Raw genomic sequence first — 24952 nt, forward strand, 5'->3', positions numbered from 1 at the left:
TGAATGTAGTCAGTCTAAAGTTAGGCTTTGACCAGTCGACGCATTTCACAATAAAAAGAAAGTTTAAAGGGAAATAAAAACAAAACCAAAAAAAGCCCACCCCCCCCCAAAACAACAACAACAACAACAAAACATATCCAAGGAGGATACTGGTAATGTTTTCCACATTTGAATTTTAATACATGAAACAGGCTATAAAACTTGGGCCAGCTGCAGTAAATAAAGTAGCAGTGGGAGGTATGCACCGGAAATGTGGCAGAAAGCCTGGGCAAGAGGCCCACCCTCCGCACACCTTCCTTTGTTGTCTGGGGATGGAAGCAAGGTGCGGTAACTCGAGACTCATCTCAGGGCTGGTTTTGTTTTGAGCAAATCTCCTTTCTAACTCTCCTTAATAATTCCTTCTGATTAAAGAATAGACAGCTTTGAATCCTCTTGACCTCCGTCCTCTTCTGGTTTCCTCCCGCCCCGCCTCCTGAAAATCAAAACAAAATGGCTTGATCACTTGGAAGATGATGTAAGCCTCTCTGTAGCAGCTTGTATTCGTGGTGGGGAAAACTGGTTCTGCCTCAGCTCTTATGTTATCTCATTTAATTGCTAACATATTGTCCTGAGCTTTTGATTCACAAAATGTTTTCCTTGGAGTTCTGAAGTAGGTCTTCAGTGATTTACTAAGTACTACTATAATGAAAGGGATTTTTCTTGTTCACAGTGCACAGCTCGTACTGCTGGAGTAAGCGTGGTATCCGTGAGAGCTTTCGAGATGTTGGTTTTGGGCAATTCTTGTTTTCTTACACGAATACCTTCACCGGCTTTCCATTGTCTGTAAGATAAAGACCAATTTCTTGGCCTAGCATTTATGGCCCATGGCCATTCACCAAAAGCCTTATTCAGCTATTCCAGTAGGCAGAAAGTTTCCGACAAGACCAGTCTGCATTAATACCAGGATTTGCCCAGTATACTCTATCTGGCTTGGCCTTCTATCCGCTTCTTTCTGTCCATCTAATTCCCACTCATTCTCAACGTTCTGACTCAGTACTCTTTCAGACAGCCTGCCCTTGCTCCTCCTGCCCAGCAGTCATGTCCTGCTTCGCTCCTGTGCCGCTATGAGTCACATCATTTCTAGATACTTATCTTGCCCAGCTATGCATAACTAGGCCTCTTTTATAGGTATGACTTTTGCTTTACCGACTGTTGTAAATTCCTTGAGTACCACGTTACATTTTGTCTCCCTCCCAGTAAATAGATCATCAATCAAGAGGGAAGGAAAGGACCTAACCTTCTCCGAGTGCCTGAGGAGTTGCCAGCTTCCCTGCTAGGTGCTCTTGTTGACAGTGCCTCAGGCCGTCCTCATGAGAACCCAGCGAGGACTGAGGATGACCATGGTGGCCATGGATGTGTTGGCAAAGAGCCCCCTTCCCCCCAAGGCATGCGGCTAGATTTAAGCTCAGATACACTAATTCCATTCTTTTCTTTCTTTCTTTTTTCTTTTTCTTTTTTTTTTTTTTTTTTACTACCATGAGTGGTCCCCAGAGGTTATAAATACACCTTCTGAGAGCTAATTATAGGTGGTAGGTGCTCCTCAAATCTTGATCAATGTTGGGTGGCAGACGTTGTTTTCAGATATTTTATGGCCACATTTTCAGAGCTGCTCCATTCCTTTCAGTGGGGTAAAACCAACAGTGTCTAAACACTTTCTTAAATCAACATGTTTGTGCTAAGCTGTGAACTCTTTCTACTGGGGTCCTTGGGGCAATAAACTTTTAGTTATCAAGTTCTTTTTTTTTATCATAACCGTGTGTGTGTGTGTGTGTGTGTGTGTGTGTGTGTGTGTGTGTGTATTACCCCAGGTCATTCTACCTCCTAGCTATACCATCGGCCCTATTTTATTTTTTATTTTGGAAACAGGGTCTTGCCAAATTGCTGAAAGCCTCAGCAGATTATTGAGGCAGGCTCTGAACCTGTGAACCTCCTGTCGTCTTAGCCTCCCAAGTACTGAGATTACAAGTATGCACCACCGCACTGTCACCCACCCATTTCTCTAATAGAATTAAGGTAGGACTCTCTGAATATGGGAAAATAAGAAAACCACGGGGTTTGCCACTAACCTAGTTAGTAACAAAAATGGCAGATCTAATCCCCTCAGTACCTCAGATAGCTTAATGGTTAATCCTGATATTAGATTTTTCGATTTCCTATAAATTATTGAAACATCAACTTTCAAACTTAATCCTGTTCACTATTCATTGGGTATTCACAATCCCCAGATGAGACATGAAAGAAGCTTTTCAAATAACTTCTTTTCAACTGAATAAGAATAAAACTCAAATTAAACATGTCTTCCCTTGATCCTGTACCGTGTTCCTAGTTACCCATCAGGTGAATCAGCAATAGTGGGATTTTAGTGCTAAAAGTATTAATATATAAAATCAGAGTGGTTCCCAGTTCCTTCTTGTTTAATTTCCACTTTTTCATTTCCAAAACATTTAGCAGTGGTTATAAGCGCCAGGCCCTATGCTAAGACTTGGTCTCTGCTCTCAGAAGGTTTGCAGACTCCTTGGAAAGGACGAATATATTTAAACAAATTGCTAGTTTGTTTATTAGCTCGCACCAAAGAACAAGGCAGCCAGGCATGGTAGTACAAGCCTGTAGTTCCAGTACTTGGGAGGCTGAGACAGAAGGATCCCAATTTCAAAGACAACCTCAGTAAATAGTGAGACTCTCATCAGCTTATCTATATTGTGTTTCAAAACAAAAATAAAATAAAACTGGAGATATGGAACAGAGGTGGAAGACCCTTGGGTTCAATCCCCAGCATCACATGCACAAACACACAGTTTGTTGTGTTTTTATTATACTAGGGATTAAATCCGGGAGTGTTCTACCTCCAAGCTACACCACCAGCCCTTTTTATTTTTGGCTTTGAGACAGGGTTTTGCTAGGTTGCTAAGAGTCTCACTACACTTCTGAGGCTATCCTAGAACCTGCAGTCCTCCTGTCTCAGCCTCCCAAGTACTGGGTTTCCAGGCATGTGCCTCCACACCCATTTCAAATAGTTATTTCTAAGGACATTAGATGTCACCTCTCCCAAAATTGCATAGAAATCCCGTGCCAGGCAGTTGAAAAGCCTGTTTGCCTCCCTTCTCCAAGGGCCAGTGGCTCCAAATGCCCACAAGGCTCATTTTTTATCTGATGCTTAAAACTTTTTCCTGTGTCTAGTCTAAAAGTGCTTCCTACACCATCTTTTTTTTCTCTATCTGTTGTAGTTGCCACTAAATCTGACCCAAGAAACACTTCGGAATCTCTCAGTTACTCAAAGATAGCCAATTTAGTATTTGTTTCTTCAATCTAAACATCTGTATCTCCAAGTATTTGACCTAAAAAAAATTGTTGAGCTCCTCCACATGATTTTTTGGTGCATTCTTCCTAGTTTATCAAGGATCTGCTCTCGCCTCACACCCCAAGGACACTGGAATCACAATCTGTGTGTAGAATCTCAAACTGAACACAGTACTCAAGGATTTATCAGGGTGGATATACCATGTCCCTCGCTCTATACATTTTTTCTTCATCAAGGCCACCTAACAAAATCTGACTTACTTTTATTGATGTCTTCATTACCCTGCTGACATATATTGAACTTATAATCAGCTGAAGTCCATAAGCCAACATCTCAACTACCTTTGTGCGTTGTTTACTGAACCTTGTACAAAGCTTGACACCACCCATTTAAATTTCTTCTTGCACCCCTCTATTTGCTTCTTGTTCAGAGGTCTATCTTAGGTCTTCTTGGTTCATTCACACAAGGTGCCACCTCTATGGTTGGCAGATGTGATGGATGCCATGAAATCCCACATCAAAGACACTAATAAGAATATTTTTAAAAAATTGACCAGAAGCCAGGCGTGGTGGCCCACGCTTGTATTCCCAGCTTTTGGGAGGCTGAGACAGGAGGATCCTGGTTCGAGGACAGCCTTAGCTACTTAGTGAGGCTCCTTGCAACTCAATGAGACCCTGTTTCAAAATAAATAATAAGAAATAGGGTTGGGGGTTTAGCTCGGAGGTAGACTTCTCCTGGGTTCCATTCCCAGGACCACAAAAAAATAAATAAATAAATAAGTTGCCTAGAGGAAGGCTGAGAGCATATGACCTGAGGCTCCTTACTACCCACTTTCTTTGCAGTTAACACTGTCTCCTGCTCTCAGGGCTCAATATTCCAACCAGTTTTGAAATAGCCTGCTATAGAATGGGATTCTCTTAATTTTAAGATCCTAAATATCCTCATCATTTTTCAGTATCAACATCATCAGAATTTTCTTAATTAAGACCTCTAGAGGTCCACCCCGCCTTCTCAGTGATTTCTGAGAGCAGATTGGCAACCTCAACTGAAAGCATTTTACGTATATCAATAGCTTTATTTGCTCATTTATTTAGTGGTTCTGGCGAATGGAACCCAGTGCCATTTCGCCTCCGAGGTACACCCCAGCCCTATTTTATATTTTATTTTGAAACAGAGTCTAAGTTGCAGAGGGTCTTGAGAAATTCTGAGGCTAATCAGGAACTTGTGATCCTCCTGTCTCAGCCTCCCAAGTATTAGAATTCTAGGGGTGTGTCACCATGCCTGGCTCCGTATCTTATTTTATTTTAAGAAGATGTTTCTAAAAGACTTGAAGATGTGCCCTTAACCCTAGATCGGTGCCATGATACCTTCAGAATCCTTAAACTCACTCCAAAGTGATAATGTGAACTAACTTAAAAAGTCAAAAGATTTTGAATACGGCAATAGCGGGGAGACATTTTAACTCAATTCAGCAATCCCTAAGAGAAGTGGTTAGGACAGCTGGCCTTCCAGATCTCATTGTAGTGGGACCCAATTAGGTGTACCCCCTTCTTTTACCCCCACACCTTTTTTATTCAAATTTAGGCCCTATGATATCACAAAAAATAGGCCATTCGATCTGCTTTGGGCTTCTAACTTAAAACCTGCTCGCTGCCTTCCTAGGACAAATAGAACCTAGTTCTCTAATTATATTTCCCTCAAGTATGTGTTTAGCATCTTTAAATAAATGTTGAAAACCTTTTTGTCTTCTCCACCTTTAAAATATTTTAAAACAAGGCAGGTGCAGTGGCATACGCCTGTAATCCTAGTACTAAGGAGGCTGAGACAGGAAGATCGCAGGTTCAAGGCTGGCCTGGGCAATTTAGCAAAACTGTGGTTTAAAATAAAAACAGGGTTGGGGAGGTAGCTCGGAGGTAGAATAGACCTGGGCTCAATTCCCTGCACCACACACACACACGTATACACACATGTATACACACACGTATACACACATATACACACATACACATATGCATCATATATATTGTATATCACACACTCATATTACATATATACATATGTGTATGTAGGCATATATATATATATGTATGTATATTATGGAACAGGCCTGATAACTGTATCATATCCTTACATGGTTTTCTTCTTAAATAAAAGAGGATAGCCCACTCATTCATTTATTTTTTGTTATTGAACTTCTACTAGGTGCAAGAGCACAGTACTAAACTACCCTTAGTATGAATTAGGCACACCCCGTGCATTGTAAAAAAAAAATTTAATATTTACTTGCTTTCTCCCAAAAGCAGATTTTCTAAAGGAAATAGGCACACATCGTATACATCAGAAAACACGCTCGTGTCCACTGGTTCTGCGCCTGCTCGCTTCCCATGCTGTGGGAGATGCTTACAGGTGCAAGCAGTCTCTGATCTGCAGGCCTCTGATCTGGGAGGGTGATAATACAAGCACGCGCTGAACTGGCGAGCCAGGTAGAATCCTGCAGCAACCAAAAAAGTGATTCAGACGGTCAGAAAAAGCTTCCTGGAGCAGGTGCCCCTGGGCTCCTGTTTAAGAGTTGAGGAAGAATTTCAGCGGAGACAAGAGAGGAGCTCTTTCTGAGCCATAGCATAAACCTGATTTTTAGGAAAGAAGAATAATAGAAAAAGAAAGGCCCTTCTATGCTCAAACAGAAGTAAGGAGAAGTCTCCTGGTGCTGCAGAATGTGCAGCTGGCGGCCAGAGCTCGGCCCAGCCCCTCCTTCCTAGCCCGGCAGCCCCGGCAATTGGCTCGACCATTTCACAGGGGAGTCCACAGGAAGAGCGAGTTTTCATGTATATTTTTTACATCCAAATTAAATTAACTCATGGAATTTTCCACCCTTAGGAATTAAAGTAGCAGCTCATGAAGTAATCCAGTTATGTCATTCATACCAAAACAGAAAATACTGGTGCAACTTGGCACCATTTAAAAGCCAAGATCGGGCCTTGGCTGTTTTTTTTTTTTTTTTTTTTTTTTTTTTCTTTTTTTCAAATTCCGTGGTGGTTGTGTTATTTTAACTTTCATTGTGGCTGTAAATTTTTTTAAAAATCAAAAGTATCTTAGTTGCTTTGAAAACAAGTGTAAAATGGGTTCACAGATTTTTTTAAGGGAAAGTTCGGGCAAAGCAGCTTTTAGAGTAAAAACTGAAAGCTATAGCACACTCTATGTTTTCTTAACTGGAAAGTTCTACTTAATTGGTCAACACTCACAGTTGTGCGTGATTACAGCTTTTTTTTTTTTTGTCTTTCCTCTGTATTCATAAATCATCTGAGGACTTTAAAGTCAATTTTAACAAAAAGATCTGTCCAGTATTAGCAAAATGACATCTTTGGGAAAGCATTGTTCGGACACAATAGCCACATTCACTTAAAAGCAGTTAATTGGACATATTGTCAAAAACCACGCCATGGACTTTCCACATTTTAATTTCTCATTGCCTCTTCCCCGGCTTCTGCACCCGGACAGGGCTTATGGGGAGCTGAAACTGTGTGAAAGTTATTGGAGAATGGTAGTCTCTGGGTAATGTTTCTGTGAGCTGCCCAGATTTCCCCCTTCTAGTCTAGATGGGAAACAGCTGGGTTTTTGTTTAAAAAGCTGTTTTGCAAAACGTCTGAGTCTTGGGATGCAGAACTGAGGTCACTATTGAGGCAGGTGTCTGAGAACAAGTGAGAAAGAACGAAGGGGTTTGCAGGCTCCCCGATCTTCTAAGGGGGTCCTTCCTATTAGTGTTTTGGCTTGCTTCTTTGTTCAGGACACAAACAGGTCTACGTGAGTAATCGCGTTAGCAATACAATTAGAAATGGAGTTTTTTTTTTTTTTTTTTTTTTTTTTTTTTTTTTTTTTTTAACAGAGCCAGCGTTTAAGGGAACGATTAGCTCGCTATGAAACAAACCAAAATGATCGTTTCCCTCACTGGGCTTTCGGATACTTGGGTCCAAGGCGCTGCTCTCTCTCAGAGATTATAAGTGCTTGAATTTCCTGTTTAAATAGGCCAAGCATAAAAGGACTAATATTTTACATGAGTAGTACCGTAACTGACTAGGTCTTCTGAGTTTGGGGGGGATCCAGTCTCAGAGAAGGGAGAAAGGAAACCTAGCTTGGGCAGGACCCCATACTGAAGCAGTTTTGCAAAAAAGCAAAACAGGAAGATGGGAAATCGCTAAACTGCAGCGCATGGCAGGTATCCACCAGTCCGAAGATGAAAGGAACCAAGCCTCCTCTCCCCCCAGGGGAGCCAGAGAGGTTATTAACAGCTGTTTATCCAGTCGGGAATAGAGATTAACATTGTAATTTTTTTATTTTTTTTTTAAGAACTAGAAGAAATTTTGTTTGGGAAGTTGGCTCTTCATAGGTAGTCAAGGCCTTGCCAAAAAAAACTTCCTTTCTCAGAACACATGTACTGGAGTTGAGCAATGTTATGATCCTCTGAGAAGCTCTGGTTTACCAAAGAGTCTGTCTCCATGAACTAGAACAGGAAAGGGCAGAGGAATGAATGGACGCGCGCCATTCCTTCCTCCCGGGGCAGTCTTTAGAATGGGGAGCTAGCTGTTTGCTCCGTGCCCTGCTCCCCAGCCTGACTGGGAAGGAGACATCTGCCCTTCCTCCCCTGGCTGCCTTCTCCATTATTGCCACTCGAAGGCGTATGAAAATGAGTGTTGCTTACGCCTGTTGCTTGAAAATGATTTTACTCTGGATATTGGGGGAAATCTCTTAGCATTTTGTGATGCTTTAGCTGCCAAAAAAAAAAAAAAAGTGGAAGGGTTAGATATTGGGTTTTTCCCCCCCCTGACTCAATGCTAGTCTTAAAGTTATTTTCTTTTATTAAATCCTGTCTTTTGCTTTTGATCTTATTTATAGCAGAGCCACTGGTCATATGGAAACTATTATGGTATAGCTGGGAGATGAAAGACTTCAATGCAGTTAAATAAGAGTGAATCATTTGGGCCAATAATATGCGCATACAGCGAGGTACCATTTGTGTCCAAAACGCCCTGCATCGTTCGCTTTGTAGCCTGAGCTGTTGGGGTTTATAAAGGGCCCTCCAAATACCTGCTCTTTGTCAGAAATATGTAGTATGACAATTCGAAGACACGTGTTAATACACAGTCCTTAGCTGCTTGCTTCATCCTCAAGCACAATATCTAAATAATGTTGCGTGTTGCTCTAAAAGTAGAAATGTTAGCCACGAGTGGTGGCGCGCACTTGTCGTCCCAGTTCTTGTGAAACAAGAGGATTGGAGGTTTGCAGCCAGCCTCAGCAATTTAGCAAGGCCTTCAGGAACTTAGTGATATCCTGTTTCAAATAAAAAATACAGTAGGGCAGGGAGTGTAGCTCAGAGGTAGAATGTCCCTTGGTTCAGTCACTACTACCACAGAAAAAAAGTCAAAATGTTTGTTTAGATTTTAGGTTTTTATTTAATTAGTAGTATATTTTTTAGACATGTGCTTAAGTAATCTAGATCAAAACTAAAGCCATCAGGACCAGCCGAAGCAACTTAGCAAAACCCTCAGCACCTTAGACCCTGTTTCAAAATAAATATAAAAAGGCCTGAGGGGTGTAGCTCAGAGGTTGAATGCCCCGGAGTTCAATCTCCAGTGCCATAAATAAATTATTGATAGGAACATGCTAAATGTGTATTTAACACTATAAAGGTTTTACGTGTCAGACGTGGTCTCGCAGAGTGTGCGTATCATCAAGTCTATTTGGGGAGCATCGTTTGGCACATTGTCATATTACAGGGCTGTAGGACGACCTACAGCCGGGCTCTGCCTGGGGACACTCACAACCCACGGCAAATAGAGGTTTTATGAAGAGCAGCAAACAAAACCATTGGAGTTTATGTCCTGTGCTTTTGAATGTTGCTCTTGAATATATTTTGAAGGTGGTGTCTGAAATAAATTGGGAGGATCCCTCTACAGGTCCAGCAGGGCGTGAAGAAAGTACAGAGCTTTGGAAACCAACGCAACCTTGAAGGGTGGGGGGAACTAGGAACTAATCAAAAAGAGAAGTGCTCAGTGAGTCATGACAGGAGCCCTGAGAGAGCAGGGAGGCCTTTGCTTAAGGCCTGGTGATGTGAGTGTGAGCCCAGCACGTGCAGGGAGTAGGTAGCCAAAGACTTGGGCTGAGCAGCTTTAAACTAGGAGGAGACTGGACCCGGTCCCAGGGTATCCAGGTGAAGAACACAGCAGCACCTGACAGAGATCTTAGACTTGATCCATAGAACAATGAAGAGCCACACTGGAACTTTCACGCGAAGTGGACCGAGTGATGGGGAGAATGTTAGCATCCTGAGAGTGAGGATATAGAAAGTGATAGGGGAGAAATATTTCATTCGTTTCCTAGGGATTGAGCCCAAGGACATTCTTCCTCCGAGCCATACCCTCAGCCTCTTTTATTTTTTATTTAGAAGTGGGTTCTTGCTTAGTTGCCGAGACTGACCTCAAACTTGTGATCCTCCTGCCTGAGCCTCCCTAGTACTGGGATTACAGTCCTGTACCACTGTGCCCAGACCTTTCCAAATATGTCACAAGAAGCATATGTGGATATACTATATAGATATAGTAACACTATATATGTAACACTATATATATGTATATTACATATTACATATTATATGTATATTACATATTACATATTATATGTATACTACATATATACTATATATAACATATATACTATATATAACATATACTATATATACTATATGTAGCATATGCACACATGTACATATGTAGTATAGTACATATATACTATATATGTTCTATAAAGTATATACTGTATATGTTACATGGATAATAAGAAAAGCATTTCAAAAATAAAAGCCAAGGCAAATCCCTACTGATGAACGACCTATGTTGGCTACAGTCATTCCTGTGGAAGCCTCTAGCAACATTGCAACTGACATGGATGTGATACACTCGGGGATTCAAAACTCCAAGTATACATCCAGTGTTCACCTGACTTTTCCATTGCTCCAAACCAGCTGTTTGCCGGGCGTGGTGGTGCACACTTGTAAGCCCAGTACTTGAGAGGCTGAGACGGGAGGATCACAGTGGACATCCAGCCTCAGCTACTGAGTGAGGCCCTTTGCAACTCAGTGAGACCCTGTTTCAAAATAAAGAATAAAAAAATAGGGCTAAGGGTGTAACTCAGAGGTACAGTGCCCCCATGGGCTCCATCTCCAGTACGGAAGGAGATGGAGAAAGAGAAGGAGAAGAAGGAGAAGGAGAAGGAGAAAGAGAAGAGGAGGAGGGGGGGAGGAGGAGGGGGAACAGGAGGAGCAGGAGGAGGAAGAGGAGGCTGTTTGCATGCAATTGAAGATTTCACTATAATCTCTGTACTTCATGGTGTAGCTGGTTATGGGTGGATTAGCCTTAGTTCCGTACAACTGGCCTACCACCTGGAGTAGGAAGGGGCGCAGTGGGCCCCTCCCTCAATGGTCCCCAGTTGGTGGGCTGCATCTGGTTTTGGTTTCCACTGTAGGAAAGTGATTTTGAGAATTATGGGTGGAGTGGGGGTGAGATGGAGATACAGAAGAGAGAAATGAAACCATTTTAATGGATGGCATTTATGAGTGAGAAAAAGAAAGGCAAACTGAATTCAGCTTATACCTATTTGCATCTCTTGAACCATATCACAGAATCACTCATTGTAACCATTTTGGTGGACAGCCCAGGGGAGTATTGACCTTGCTGATCACATGACATAATCTCTACCCAGGTCAGAATCATTTCAATCATATTAAATTATCTTGTAGGACAGGCGTAGTGGCTCATGCTTGTAATCCCAGCATTTGAGAGACAGAGACCAGAGGATTGTGGTTCGCAGACAGCCTCAACAACTTAGCAAGGCCCTTTGTAACTCAGTGAGACCCTGTTTCAAAAAAAAAAAAAAAAGACTAAAAAAATAGAAAAAATAGTAGGGCTGGGGATGGGGGTGTAGCTCGGAGGTAGAATTCGCCTGGGTTCCATGCCCACTACTGCAAAAAAAATAAATAAATAAAATGATCTTGAAAGTGATTTTTGTTATCTGGAGAATAAGCATTCACTGAATTTTCAAGAATTGCACAACAAGGAATCACCTTAAATTTCAGACAGCACATAAGGGAAACTGAGATTTCCAGAAAAAAAAACAAAAAAAGTAGGTGTTCTCATGACACTTATGAAATCTTCTCCCAATGAACATTTTAAGAATTAAATCAAAATCCAAACAAAAGAATTGAATCCAGATCTGACATCAACGAAAAGTCCTTTAAATGTTTATTCACATGAATAATAAAAAAATAGTCTGATAATCTTTTAAGCTGAGGACTACGGAAATGATATTTGTGGTTGAAGAAATGTCCCAGATGTTAGGACTTTCTCCCGCGGGGGTTGGTTTTGAGAGAGTTAGGTCTGGTTTTCCATGAGTTTCGGTGCCTCTTATTGCTGACAGTATCAATCTCCTGCTGCCGTTGCATGGCCATTTGTGTTACCCTGCCTTCAAAGGTACCCTGTTGGACAGAATGGTCTTTTGCACATGTGAGGAGATAAATTTGCTTTCCTCTAATAGGACAGAGATCTGGCAAGGTAATTGAAACTGAAATCTAATAGTTACCACTGTCATGTATAATTGATATTTTGTTACTGTTCAACACCAAAACTATTTGCTGTGTCTATAGGTTCTAATTACAGTGAAAGCCCATCAAGATTTTTTCTTAAAACAACAGAGAGAAGTCAAAGTTGTCAGGACTTTTTTCTTTGTCCCATTTTTCTTGTTATTTTCCTTCTCTCTAAAAAAACAAACAAAAAACCCCACCTGTGTCAAAAGGAAACTTTTGTGCCAATGCCATAATATGTCAATATGTTTCTAATAGCCTATCTGGTTTTGTGTCATTATCACTTGGGTCCAGAAATTGATGACAAGTCACCCCAAGTTCCTGTCCTACACTCTTAGAAGGATTATGGTAGAATAGAAGTAACTGGGGTCTGAAAGCCTGTTTTGAAGCAGTTATCTCTGGAGATAACATTAACTAGGATTGAATAACTGCCAAATGAAATTTAATACATTTTCCCATCCATGAAATAGGCCTCTTAAATACAACAGAATAATTACTTGCACAATGCTCCCTAGAAACAAAGAGAGTAAAAGCATTGAATGTCTTTTTTGTCTGTGCTGTTTGTTGTTAGCTTGAGGATAAGGACAAGGATATTTACCAAGATGCTCTATGTATAAAAACAGCCTGGCCAACCGCCACCTAATTTGAAATTGCATGTCTTTTAAATCTGTTTATGTTGGAGGAGTCATAGTAGATATTAAATTTTGTAATTTAGTTAGACAGCTTGGCCTTGGCGTGAGTCGGTAAACTATGATTTTTTTCCCTATGATAAGGAAAACCAAAATGAATGTCATATCTAGATATGTATTTGTGTATGTATGCATGTAGGATTTTTGAATATAGGTGTATGTGTGTACACCACAGTGCTTTGAAACGAAACTCCAGAAAGTTAACTCCTTTTGCCCTTAACTCCATTTCCCTCCCCCATATATATTCATATTCCCAATTTATTTGTTCAATGTTAAAATTTTTCTGAGTTTAAGATCTGTTTTATCTGGGTGTGATAGCACACTCCTGTAATCCCAGGAGTGTGAGGCTGAAACAGGATGATCACAGGTTCGAGGCCAGTCTCAGAAACTTAGCAAGACCTGTTTCCAAACAAAAACTTAAAAAGGGCTTGAGATGTAACTCAGAGATAGAAGGTTCAATTCCTGGTACCACAGACACACACACACAAGACTTGTTTTAGTTCTCTACCTAGATATTGGTTAAGTCTCTTGACCATGTTCAACTTTAGCTTCTTCTCTGTAAAATGAAGAGTTTAACCTAACTGGTCTCCAAATCCCTCCAGCCTCTTGAAGTTCATGTTCTATGAATTGAAAGTGTTCCTATAATATGTCAATCCTTTCTTCAGAAAGTATAATTATTTACAATTATATGGTACATATGTGCCTCAGAAGAGGTAATGCAGCTGGGTGTGGTGGTGCATACTTATAATCCCAGTACTTGGGATGCTGAGACAGGAAGATCACAGGCTCTCAGCCAGCCTCAGCTACATATTAAGGCCCTCTGCTACTTAGTGAGACCCCATTTCAAAATAAAGAATAAAAAATAGGGCTGGGGATATAGCTTGGAAATAGAATTCCCCTGGTCCAATCCCTAGCACCACACACATAAACACATAAAAAGAAGTGACGCACATCTGAAGGTTTTTAATCATTGACAAGGATAAATGGATACAGATGTAAGTGTATCAGAACACTTTCATTTAGATATTTGCATAGATATTTGCATATGCATGAACCAGCCATGATTTACCGGGTCTGCAGGAGGAACAGGCCAAGATGCCGTGTCTGGGCTGCAGGACCTCATCTTCTTGTCCTTTTTTAGCTCAGTTGGGCCACAAAAACACCTGATCCCAAGGTGGCTTATTGACACATGTCTGCTTCAAAGTGATGAGCTAGCCATCAGATGATCTTAGCATTGAGAATTTAGAAATGTTAAGACAGAGAGAGAGTTAGTGGAAGGTATAGCACTAAAAAGAACAAACCAACAGACACAATGATGGAAGAGTCCAGGCTGTGGTCAGGAGGGTAGAATCAGAGAGAAGTAGGAGAGAAGCCAAATAGCCCAGAAGAGGCAAGGACTGGGCTGAGTACCCAGAACTCTCTGGGTGCAAAGCCCAAGGCCCAGAAACCTTTATGATAAGTGTCCTTTTACCTGAACAAGCTTGAGTAGGTCTCTGTTCCTTAATATTACTACTGCCACACTAAATGGATTGGTACACAACATCCCACAAAGGATCGTTGTAAGCTCTACAGAAAGAGGACCACAGCTGAGTTATTTGCCACTCTCTTCTCAGTATTTCAAAAGCTGGCCAGCATGGACTAGACTATTCAGTGTTCATTGAATTGATACATGAACTTTCTGATCAGTCGATTCATAACTATTGAATGATTTTAAACTTTGCTTGTAACTTTTTTATTTTTTTTTTTGGTGGTACTGGGGTTCCTGGAAGCCCTTCTACCTCCGGGCTACACTCCCAGACCTATTTTTACATTTTTATTTGGAAACAGGGTCTCCTAAGCCAGCGCGCGCGGCTGGCTTCGAACCTGCGCGATCCTCCTGTCTCTGCCTCCCAAGCGCGGGGATTACAAGCGTGCGCCACCACGCCCGGCTGCTTGTAACTTTCAACATAATATACCGTTTCGCATAATTATATCTAAAAGTGCATTATATGTGACTATGAGAGAACTCTATTCATAAATATTGCAAAAACATTTACAATCAGTATTACTTAACTGCTTTTATAAGCTGGCTTTTAACTATATTGTTAAGTACATAAAGTGTTTATAAAAGTGGAGCTTTAATGAAGTAAAATTTTCTAAAGATAGATACCATACATCATACTTAGAACCGATTTGTAGGTCGAATCTGCTATTTCCTAGTTACATTAGTATATATTTATTATAGGAAAAGTAGATAAATCCCTAACCCATGTATAAATAAATGGTGGTATCAGTTCCTCCATCTATCTCTGCTTTATTCTAGTGATGGATTTGGGCTGACCATCCATCTTTCATATATGGCTTTTCTGTGAACAGAACTAATGTCTCTAAAAGATAGATTAATAGAATCAGAATGTGCTGTCTGTGGCCAAGGAAAGATGCAACACAATGCTAACTCTTCAAATTAGGATGGTATTCTACAGTCACGGGCAGTGGATTTGATCTTGGAGTATCCAGCTCAATTACTACATGGGTGTGAACCAATCAGCAGCCATTCCCGGGGCCTGCAATACCTACCTACCCACAGTTGCCAGCAAGGCCTTAACATGTTGACTCCGACTTCCTTTATGGAAGAGTACTGATCGTTTTTGAACATATCTAAGACAATCCACAGAAAATAGACAAACTAGGTACCACATATGCTTAAAATACAAGCAAAAAATGTCATTGGAACAACTGTACTTCCAAAAATATTTATAATATTTAAGGTTATACTGCCATTGTCCAAGGAGAAAGATTTAAAATCAAACAAATGTGAAGAAAATAGAGCCAGTGAGAAGAAGGATGTCCGTAAGTGAAGAAAGCTTGAGTTTTGAGAGTTCTTGAGCTTTGTGGGTTATTAGTTTCAGATAATAATGCAAATATACTGCGGTGAAACACATAGCACTATTTGTAATATTGGTGCTCTTTATTAGAAACTTGGGACTTATTCTCTATAACTTTCAGTGCTATTTTCTTTACTTTGCATTTGAGCAACTTGCGATGATGTTGCAACTAATAAAGAGACCAGTTTAAGTGAGAATCTAGACATCGTGGGCTCTCATTAATGTGCTCTTTGCACTCAGCTAACTAATTTTCATAATCAGCTGATACCAAGTAAAATAAAATAATAAAAAGATAATTCTTTTCTTCTCTTGTGAGAACTAGACTACTAAATGTGATATGGAAGGGAAATTTTTAAGATAAAAATGATGCATGTTAAGTGAAAGATAATATATTGACCTTAAATTACAACACAGAGGCCTACAAAGAAAGCTTGAGAGCATCCATAGAATGATTCTGAAATAGGAAGTGCGGACATCTTTACTAAGCTCAAGTCAGTGGTTACCTTCAATGATTTCAACTTGGAATCATCCTTCGCAGAAATTTTTAATTAAATCCATTGAGGAAGCTGGGTGTGGTGGCACAAGCTTGTAATTTCAGCATTTGGGAGGCTGAGACAGGAGGATCCTGGTTCACGGACAGCCTCAGCTACTTAGTGAGACCCTTTGCAACTCAGTGAGATCCTGTCTCAAAATAAAGAATAAAGCCAGGCGTGGTGGCGCAAGCTTGTAATCCCCGAGCTTGGGAGGCAGAGACAGGAGGATCGCGCAGTTTCGAAGCCAGACGCGCTGGCGTAAGAGACCCTGTTTCCAAATAAAAATATAAAAATAGGTCTAGGAGTGTAGCCCGGAGGTAGAAGGGCTTCCAGGAACCCCAGTACCACCAAAAAAATAAATAAATAAATAAAAAATAAAAAAAAGTTTAAAAAAGTAAAAATAAAATAAATAAATAAATAAATAAATAAAAAATAAAAAACAAAAGAAAGAATAAAAAATAGGGCTGAGGATGTAGCCTGGAAGTAGAAGGCCCCTGGATTCCATCCCCAGTACCACACACACTCTATTGAATACCAATTGAAATGAATTATCACTAAAGTAATTATTTAGGTTCACACTGATTGACAGATATGAAGAGCTATCACTCCTCAATCAAGGCCTCTAAAATTCATGCTTACAAGTTGAGATATTAGACAAAAAGGATTATCATCCATTGAATCAGCCTTCTAAATGTACAAGTATAACAAATATCTAAATGTACAAGTATAACAAATATTGAACCAAAACCTGAATGTAATAGATGACTCTCCCTCTTTGGTTCGGGGGTAAACATAAATGTCTGGAGTGAGTGAGTGAGACATGGTGAAGCGTGGTGGGGCGCAGAAGATCTGCCCATAAGAGAGCTGACCGCAGCCCCAGAGGAAAGCGAGACGCGGTGTGGCCTCAGAGAACAGCTACAAAGCGTTTGCACTCCCTCCGTAGAACTCCAGAATTGAAACTCCGGGCCAGTGAGTGGAATCTACCAAGAGGCCAATTTGTGGTTAAAAATGAAACAGGCTGCTTTGGGAGATAATCAGGGTCTCAGTACATTTGAAGCAGCCACAGAGAAGCTAAACAACCACCATTCAGAAAGTCTGTGTTGCGACGCAGGCCAATAGCACCAGACTCCCAGATCTGTATACATTTCCTGCGCAAATATTTCTTAGTATCAGACCTACCGTCTGGCGTAAATGCTCACTTCACAATAGGCTAAGATAAAAACGACTTGCAAACGCAGAGGCAGTCCTCTTAGCGTACAAATGCTTAATGGGTTTGCTTCCAGGCATATGTTATAAAGGCAGCAATTGTTGTCTCCGTGCCACAGGTTCAATGACTCTGGACCCCAGAGTGGGGTAGTAGTAGTAGTTAATAAAAAGCTCAGCAGTATTTTTTTTTCAAATCAAGTAATCATGCTGTACTCTATAATTTTATTCTTGGAAGCACAAAGAGTATTTACAATATGGTGTCTTTCTAGGAACAGAGTAGTGGGGGGGTGGAAAAATGTCCAAACATCTTTGCATGGCAATCATGGCATTACTGGTGTGTTTAATAAAACCTTTATTGGTACATTTTCCGGTGTGGTGGCATTGGCAGAAATGGTCCCCCTTTGGATTTGGAACTCAGCAGCTGATGAAATACAGTAAACATTAATTTGGAATGGGCTGCCAGTTTTGGAAAGCCAGGTGACATTTTATTATATTTGTACCGAGCAGGGGCGACGTCCCATACTGCTGTAGCTTCCGCTGTCAGAGGCTTAGCTGGCATTATGGAAAAAAAAAAAATGGCAGGCCTGAGAATCTTATCCCCTGAAATGAAAGTCGAATGCCAAATTGAAATTCCTGTAGGATTTCCGATAGCAATGGGGGAATTGAGAAAGCCCACAATTAAGCATATGGGCATTAAGATAATTGTCAGATCTGTTGGCGGACATGATAGAAGACAGATGGGTACGAATCAGCGCGCTCCACTGCAGCACCCTGGGAGACAATTTGACGTTTTACCTGCCTGAGCTACTCGGCCATATCTGTCACTGGATGTACAGAGCGGGATCTCACTGAGTGTTAAGTGTTTTTGCAGAGCTGCGTGGGTTTATGTGTAATCCTCCAGCGCCCTCTAGTGAAACGCTTGTGGGAGCATTGATTTTCAAAGGCTGGCCCTCTTGCCTACTGTCCTTGCCGCCCCTGGTCATGGCTACTGGGCCTCCCACCTTCACTGATCATCGTGGTTCCTCTCCTCTTTGCAGGTTGGGGCTCATCGCGAAGATGGCGTGGCTCTGAGGGGCAGCCATTCTCTTCTGCCAAACCAAGTTCCAGTCCCACAGCTTCCTGTCCAGTCCGCAACTTCCCCTGACTTGAACCCACCCCAGGACCCTTACAGAGGTGAGTGGGCCCCAGAAGGGCATTTCTGACCTCACATAAACAGCAGGAGACACGGTTTTGATGCCAAGGGCCCTTGGCGGTCGGCGCTCAGGAAGCCAAAGGGCAGAATCAAATTTGGAAGAGAAATGGTACACAAATGGGGAAGGAGTGAGAACCTAGCCTGCTAATTGTGTTTTATCGGTTGCTGTTTGCCTCAAACATCCTTTGGAATCCTGGTCCCATTGCAGCAGGGAATGACACAACAGACTGATGAGAGGAAATTTTATTTCAGTGATTTCCACATTTGACTCCACTCAGGTCCTCTAATGAGGTTAGTTAGGGCCTGAAAATGATATTTCCAAATGAATGGGAAGAAAGGAAAGTTGGTTTTGTTGTAGAAGACAGAAAGAAATATAGGTACATTAAAAAAAAAAAAAGGAGAACTTGGCATTGCAGTGCACCAATATTTTTTTATCTTTTATTTATTTAGTTAGTTTGCAGTACTGGGTCTGAACCCAGAGGCATTCTATCTCTGAGCCACACCTCCAGCCCTATTTTATTCCTTATTTTGAAACAGGGTTTCATTAAGTCGTGGAGGGCCTCACCAAGTAGCTGAGGCTGGCCGTGAACCTGCGATCCTCCTGATCTCAGCCTCCTAAGTACTGGGATTACAAGCCTGCACCACCATGCCTGGCTGAAAAAAAATTAATAAATGAAACTCAGCCGGGTGCGGTGGCTCACGCTTGTAATGTCAGTACATGGGAGGCTGAGACAGGAGGATTGTGCAGGTCTGAAGCCAGCTTCAGCTACTTAGTGAGGCTCTCAGCAACTTAATGAGGCCCTGTTTTCAAATAAAATATAAAATAGCTCTGAGAGTATAGCCCAGAGGTAGAAGGCTCCAGTTACATCCTCAGTACCACAAAAAAAGAAAGAAAGAAAGAAAGAAAGAAAGAAAGAAAGAAAGAAAGAAAGAAAGGAAGAAAAAGGCACTCGATTGATTGGCGTTTGCTCTCCACTCATCTTGCCCTGTCATGGTGCCTCAGAGCCATGCCAACAGGCTTGCTAATTTCCCCAGAATGTCACAGGCAAGACCTGGGTGTAGGCTCCCTGGACTACTTGCTGGCCAGCTGACTATTCGTCACTTAAATATCATTTTCTCATTCCCTTCTTGTTTAAAATAAGCACAGCAGCATGCCCTCAGAAATACATAATACATCTAGGTGTCTTTTTATTTTTTCTGGTAGTACTGGGGTTCCTGGAAACCCTTCTACCTCCAGGCTACACTCCCAGACCTATTTTATATTTTTATTTGGAAACAGGGTCTCTTAAGCCAGCGAGGCTGGCTTTGAACCTGCGTGATCCTCCTATCTGTCTCAGCATCCCAAGCGCAGGGATTACAAGCATCCACCACGCCCGGCATCTAGGTGTCTTTTTGACTGTTAACCGTTACAGACAGCTAAGTGCTACTTATGGGTATGGCTGTCCACTTATGGACAGTGCTACTTATGGGTATGGGTATGGGTATGGCTGTCCACTTTTATCTATCTGAGCAGTAATAATCTGGCAGACCTCACTTTTAATAAGCCTTTGGGTTTGCCCTTTGTCCTTGATCTGTGCCTCCAAACTAACTCACATAGTAAGGCTGACCCAAGAATCACATTAAAATGCTGGTTCTGATTCAGTGGTTCTGGGATTTGGCCTTTCTAATGGTCTTCAGTTGAAAAGGATGCTCCTGGCCCATGGTCCAAATTTTGAGAGACAAGACTTGGGGATACACAGATTACAAATAGAAGGAAATACTTGATAGGCATCTACCTGGAAAATGAATTACATTAAGGTCATGTTTTTCAATGTAGTGAGATCTTGGAAAGTTGAGCAGTGATAAAACTAGAAATTTCTTCCATGAGCAATGAACAGACTTCCATATGTACCACTTTTAAATGCTGATTACTCCTCTAGGAGAAGAGATGCCTAATTTCGGAGTATCATTAGGGTATCTATTGAAGTCTTGACTGCACATATTTAGCGTACTCCCTGGGAATTATATTTTAAGGACATTTTTCTATTAAATCATTGCATATGGAAGAAACTCAATATAATAGCTGATATTTACTTGGGTTCTTAATCAGAACATTGAGGTGTGTGATTTTCATGATTATGATTTTCATTGCAATTAAGTTGATGTTTTGTAGACAGTGAAATTACCATCTACTCCAAAAGATTGCAAAATAGAATTTAACCTCAGAGCCAATGCAGGGAAAACTTGTTTCTGCAGGTGCATTTTTGAAACTTCACCAGATAGCAAGGGAAAAGTGGCAGAAGGAGCCGAGTTCAGCAGTATGAATTGGCCGGCTGGCGGCCTTGTGGGCCGGTGTGTGTGTGTGTTTGTGATTCAGGGCTTTGGCGTGCATGCCACCCGTCTCTCTCTCTCTCTCTCTCTCTTCATACAGGCATTCCGCCAGGACTACAGGGCCAGAGTGTCTCCTCCGGCAGCTCTGAGATCAAATCCGATGACGAGGGTGATGAGAACCTGCAAGATACGAAATCTTCCGAGGACAAGAAATTAGACGAAGACAAGAAGGATATCAAATCAATTACTAGGTCAAGATCTAGGTAACAGTATATGATACTGTCGCTTCATTTAATTCCTTTATTGGACTTTGATGAAGTGAACAGAACAGGAAGAAACTATTCAGTTTTTTCCTGGCAGGTAAATCTACAGATGAACATATTAAAGGCCGATTCTAGAAGTACTAAAAGTATCGTTTAAGATACTCGTACTCTAGTGGAGCCTAAAACGTCTTTACATTTATGAATTTGGACCCACTGCCAATTATTCACAGTGAAAACAATTTGTAACTGACTCAAGTGCAAATGGTCGATCTGTAAAACTCTGCTCATTCTACAAATTTGGTCGGAAATGTTCCTTCTAAAACATTCCTAAAATGTTTTGGCCGTGTTCAAAGATCAAATGACGTGTTCGCAACCAAAACTTTCTCCTTACCTCTAAAGTAAGAAAATACTGACTTCCCAGCTCTATCCTAACCCATCAGCATATAGAAGGGTAATACCTAATTGCTAATTGTTTTTCCTCCCTGGCATTCCTTTGTGTAGAAAACACAAAATATAGGAAAGTCGCTTCTGCTTGGGCTGCTTAAATATCTGATAACTTTTAAGTGAGATCTGCCTTTTTTGAGCTTTAGTAACGGGATGGTTTTTGAATATCGTAGAACCCATGAACTTTAAGCGAATTAAGCCAATTGAGTGAATCCTACAGCTTCCCTTTGATGAAGGCTGTAGTTCTCAAGGGTATAGCTTGTATTCTTTATGAATTAAGAACACGCTCCCTTTTCATGTTGGTGTTATAATTACTGGGACAAATTACATTATATGTCTTCCCACAAGTTTTATAAATGCTGAAAGGCTTCTAGCTTATTCCCTTCTACCCTCCCTGCAGTTTCCTGATTCTTGGCCGCATTGGCAAGAAATCCCAGGGCGGGGACTTCACATTCTTAACAGTTTCTGTTAGTTTGGTCAGTTCATGGCAACTTGTGGTTCTAGCTTATACATATTCATGGATTCTTTAAAGCTTCAGAACAACATTTTAATTTGCTGTTGAGGACATTCCTGTTTTAAAAGGTGACTCTTGTGACATTTACTTACATATTCCTCCAAAACTGTGTTGCGGAGCAGTGCCCTTTAAATGAGGGCAGTTTATTTGCATAACTAAGATGTTTATAAGTGAATAACCAATTTCAACCAGTTATTAGGCTGAAAACCTTCGGAAGACAATGTTACCATATTTACGTCTCCTCTTTGTAAGGTATGGCCCCTCTTCAATGTATAAAAATATTGCCCTGGTTTTTGGCTTCAGGACAGGTCCAGCGGAGACTCAACTCAGCCCTGCCCCCCTTTGTATATTACAACCTGTGTGCATAATGGGATGGGGGAGTTCATTCATAGTAACCTGAATTTCCTTGGTGCCAGCAGAGGTCATGGGTGAGGAGAGAGGAGGCATGAGCAGAAAAGAGAAGCAGATCAGAAAGCAGAGAAAGATGCCCGCCCTTTTCATTTGGTTCAGTTGAGTTGCCCGTTTGCCAGCACACCCCTGAGGTGGAGAGGAGTTCCACCTATGAAGAGGAACCTGTTCTCCCGGCCTTTTTCTGTAGCATCTTTCCTCTTCCCCCTAACTTCTCCTCTTCACCTAAGTGTTCATGGATCATGTACATTATTGTGTGCTGCATATACTTAGAACCCAAGCATCACTTCTGCTTTTTATTGAGTAATGTTTCTCCAGGATAGTTGGTCCTTCTTACTATTTGAAGGTTGCCCAGCGGTTTACTAAAGTGGAAGCTCGGAGCCATACCTTTTTAAGCCAGGTTTCGTTGGTTTCATTACATGTGCATTGAATTGACACGTTCACCTTCCATATATTTCCCAGCTCTGAAATGTTGTGATTAATCATCTTTATTCCTCGAACATTTCAGATCCATGAGATCCTAAGGCCGTGGCTATCCTCCCTGGCCCTTTAGCTCCGTGCTGGAATATCTAGCTAATGGCCTTAGCGATCACCTCCATGCTGTTTATTATAAATGGGAGTGTTTCAGTTAACAGTCCCACTGCTGTGGCCCCGTAAGCCTGACCACACACAAGTAAGAGGAAGGAAGATTTGTTTGCTCACAGCTCTGGAGATTTCAGAAGCTCAGTCCCTCTCAGGCTGGTGACATCCATAGAGCTCAGGACCTGGTGGGTGGCAGAGAAAGGGCCTGAGAGAGAGCAAAGGCTGCTCTCACATCAGGGAGGCCAGAAGCAAGAAAGAGTAAGGGAAGAGGGACCATATACAACCCCAAGGCTACGCCTTCAGGAGCCTCCTCAACCAAGCTCTAAGGCAGTCCAATGTGGCCGCTTTTTTTTTTCCATGAGAGGAACATTCTAAATTCAAACCTCAAAAGGGAGTCATTGCCTTTCAGTGAACTAGACTCCATGTTTTATGTGTCTTTTCCCAGTTGATCATAATGTTCATGCAGAGCTCTTTGTTCTGTTCTGCCGTCTTGAGACACGATGTCTCCCAAGCCTCTTTTTTTTTTTTACACAACAGCCCTTAAAATATTTGAAGCCCTCCTGCCATGAAACCGTCCTCAGATGCTGTGTTTTCCAGACCACTCATCATCCTATTTCCCTTCCTTTAAAGAGTCTCACTGGTCACTACGACACCCAGAAATGGTCAGAAGTGGTATTATCTTTCCAGTCCACACTGAGCCCGACCATGCCTTTCTTCTGAATCATAGGGTATTTTGGTTCTTCGAGAGATTCCTGTTTGGCTTCAGTTTTTGACTCACAATGAGGTCATGGTAGTTTATAAGTAGGAGGTGTTTGGATTGTATTGTTTCGCATAGCTGATGTCAGTTCAGGTTTTCCCATCTTATTTTGGAGATTATAAACATCCACAACATTAAAGGCCATGGGAATCCATTTTTTTTTCAACTATTTACCTACTGCGTGGAGAAAAATGAGACTCAGACGGGGTTAGTGGATTGGCCAGGCCTTCAAAGGATAATGGTGACCTGGGACCCAAAACCTCATTATCTTTACTCCTTTGGTATGTTCTCTTCAGTGTAGGACTATCTTATCTTTATTAACTTATCTATCTTGTATTTGCTTTGCCCTATCAAAATCTCTTTCAATTCCTTATTTTCCCAAGGTTTCTGATGCTACAGTATGAAAGTTTTCTTTTTAAAGAAGAGATTAAGTAAACGTACTGTCTCAAGTGTGTTCATACAGGGTAGCTAAGCCCGAGCTTTCAGAAGCTTGCTTGGCAGACTATAACCTCATCCACAATAGTTTTATCTTGCCCCTTTCCCCACTGTATCTCAGCGGGTGCCCTTTGGGTCTTTAATTTAGCCCAGATCATCCTCTCCCGTGTGATGAGGGTTTAATGCCTGAGAGAAATCAAATGTCTGATATTACGGACTTTCACAGCCATCTAAACCAGTTTCAAGGACCCGGATCAAGATGGACAAATGTTCCCTGGCCAGCCAGGAAGAAATCAAAGTCACTTACATACCTTCTTTCCCTCACACCGTTAGAAAATGTCACATCCCTCTCGCCCCACAGCAATAACGACGATGAAGACTTGACTCCCGAGCAGAAGGCGGAGCGGGAGAAGGAGCGGAGGATGGCGAACAACGCCCGCGAGCGCCTGCGGGTCCGCGACATCAATGAGGCTTTCAAGGAGCTCGGCCGCATGGTGCAGCTCCACCTCAAGAGTGACAAGCCGCAGACCAAGCTCCTCATCCTCCACCAAGCCGTGGCTGTCATCCTCAGCCTGGAGCAGCAGGTCCGAGGTCAGTGTGGGCCAGAGAGGCGAACGCGCCAGCCTCAGGGGACTGTTCACTGCAGATCCTGGCTCCGGTCACTAAGTGATAGGGCCCTCTCCTGGCTTACAGTTTAGGCTCCGTTCATCCTCCCAAGAAGCGTGGCTTGCTTCTCTCTTCTGTAAGGTGACCAGACCAACTCTCCATGCAATTCAGCTTTGACTAGTA

At 41.7% G+C, this 24952-nt stretch overlaps 1 protein-coding gene across 12 annotated transcripts in view; it reads left to right on the top strand.

Moving 5' to 3' along the window:
* TCF4 (transcription factor 4) overlaps positions 1-24952 on the top strand; it is a gene marked incomplete at both ends in the record, with an annotated part of 399211 nt that overhangs the window by 373110 nt on the left and 1149 nt on the right. For 6 of the 12 annotated variants that reach the window (XM_080714516.1, XM_080714520.1, XM_080714521.1 and 3 more), the window contains 3 exons: positions 18296-18431; positions 20861-21023; positions 24525-24754. In XM_080714516.1, the coding sequence (XP_080570642.1) occupies positions 18296-18431; positions 20861-21023; positions 24525-24754 (529 nt within the window). The remainder of the gene's footprint in view (positions 1-18295; positions 18432-20860; positions 21024-24524; positions 24755-24952) is intronic. The other 6 variants (XM_080714523.1, XM_080714525.1, XM_080714524.1 and 3 more) reach the window with 1 other exon arrangement.

The sequence above is a fragment of the Muscardinus avellanarius genome (assembly GCF_963383645.1).
Source record: "Muscardinus avellanarius genome assembly, chromosome: 17".
Lineage (NCBI taxonomy): Eukaryota > Metazoa > Chordata > Mammalia > Rodentia > Gliridae > Muscardinus > Muscardinus avellanarius.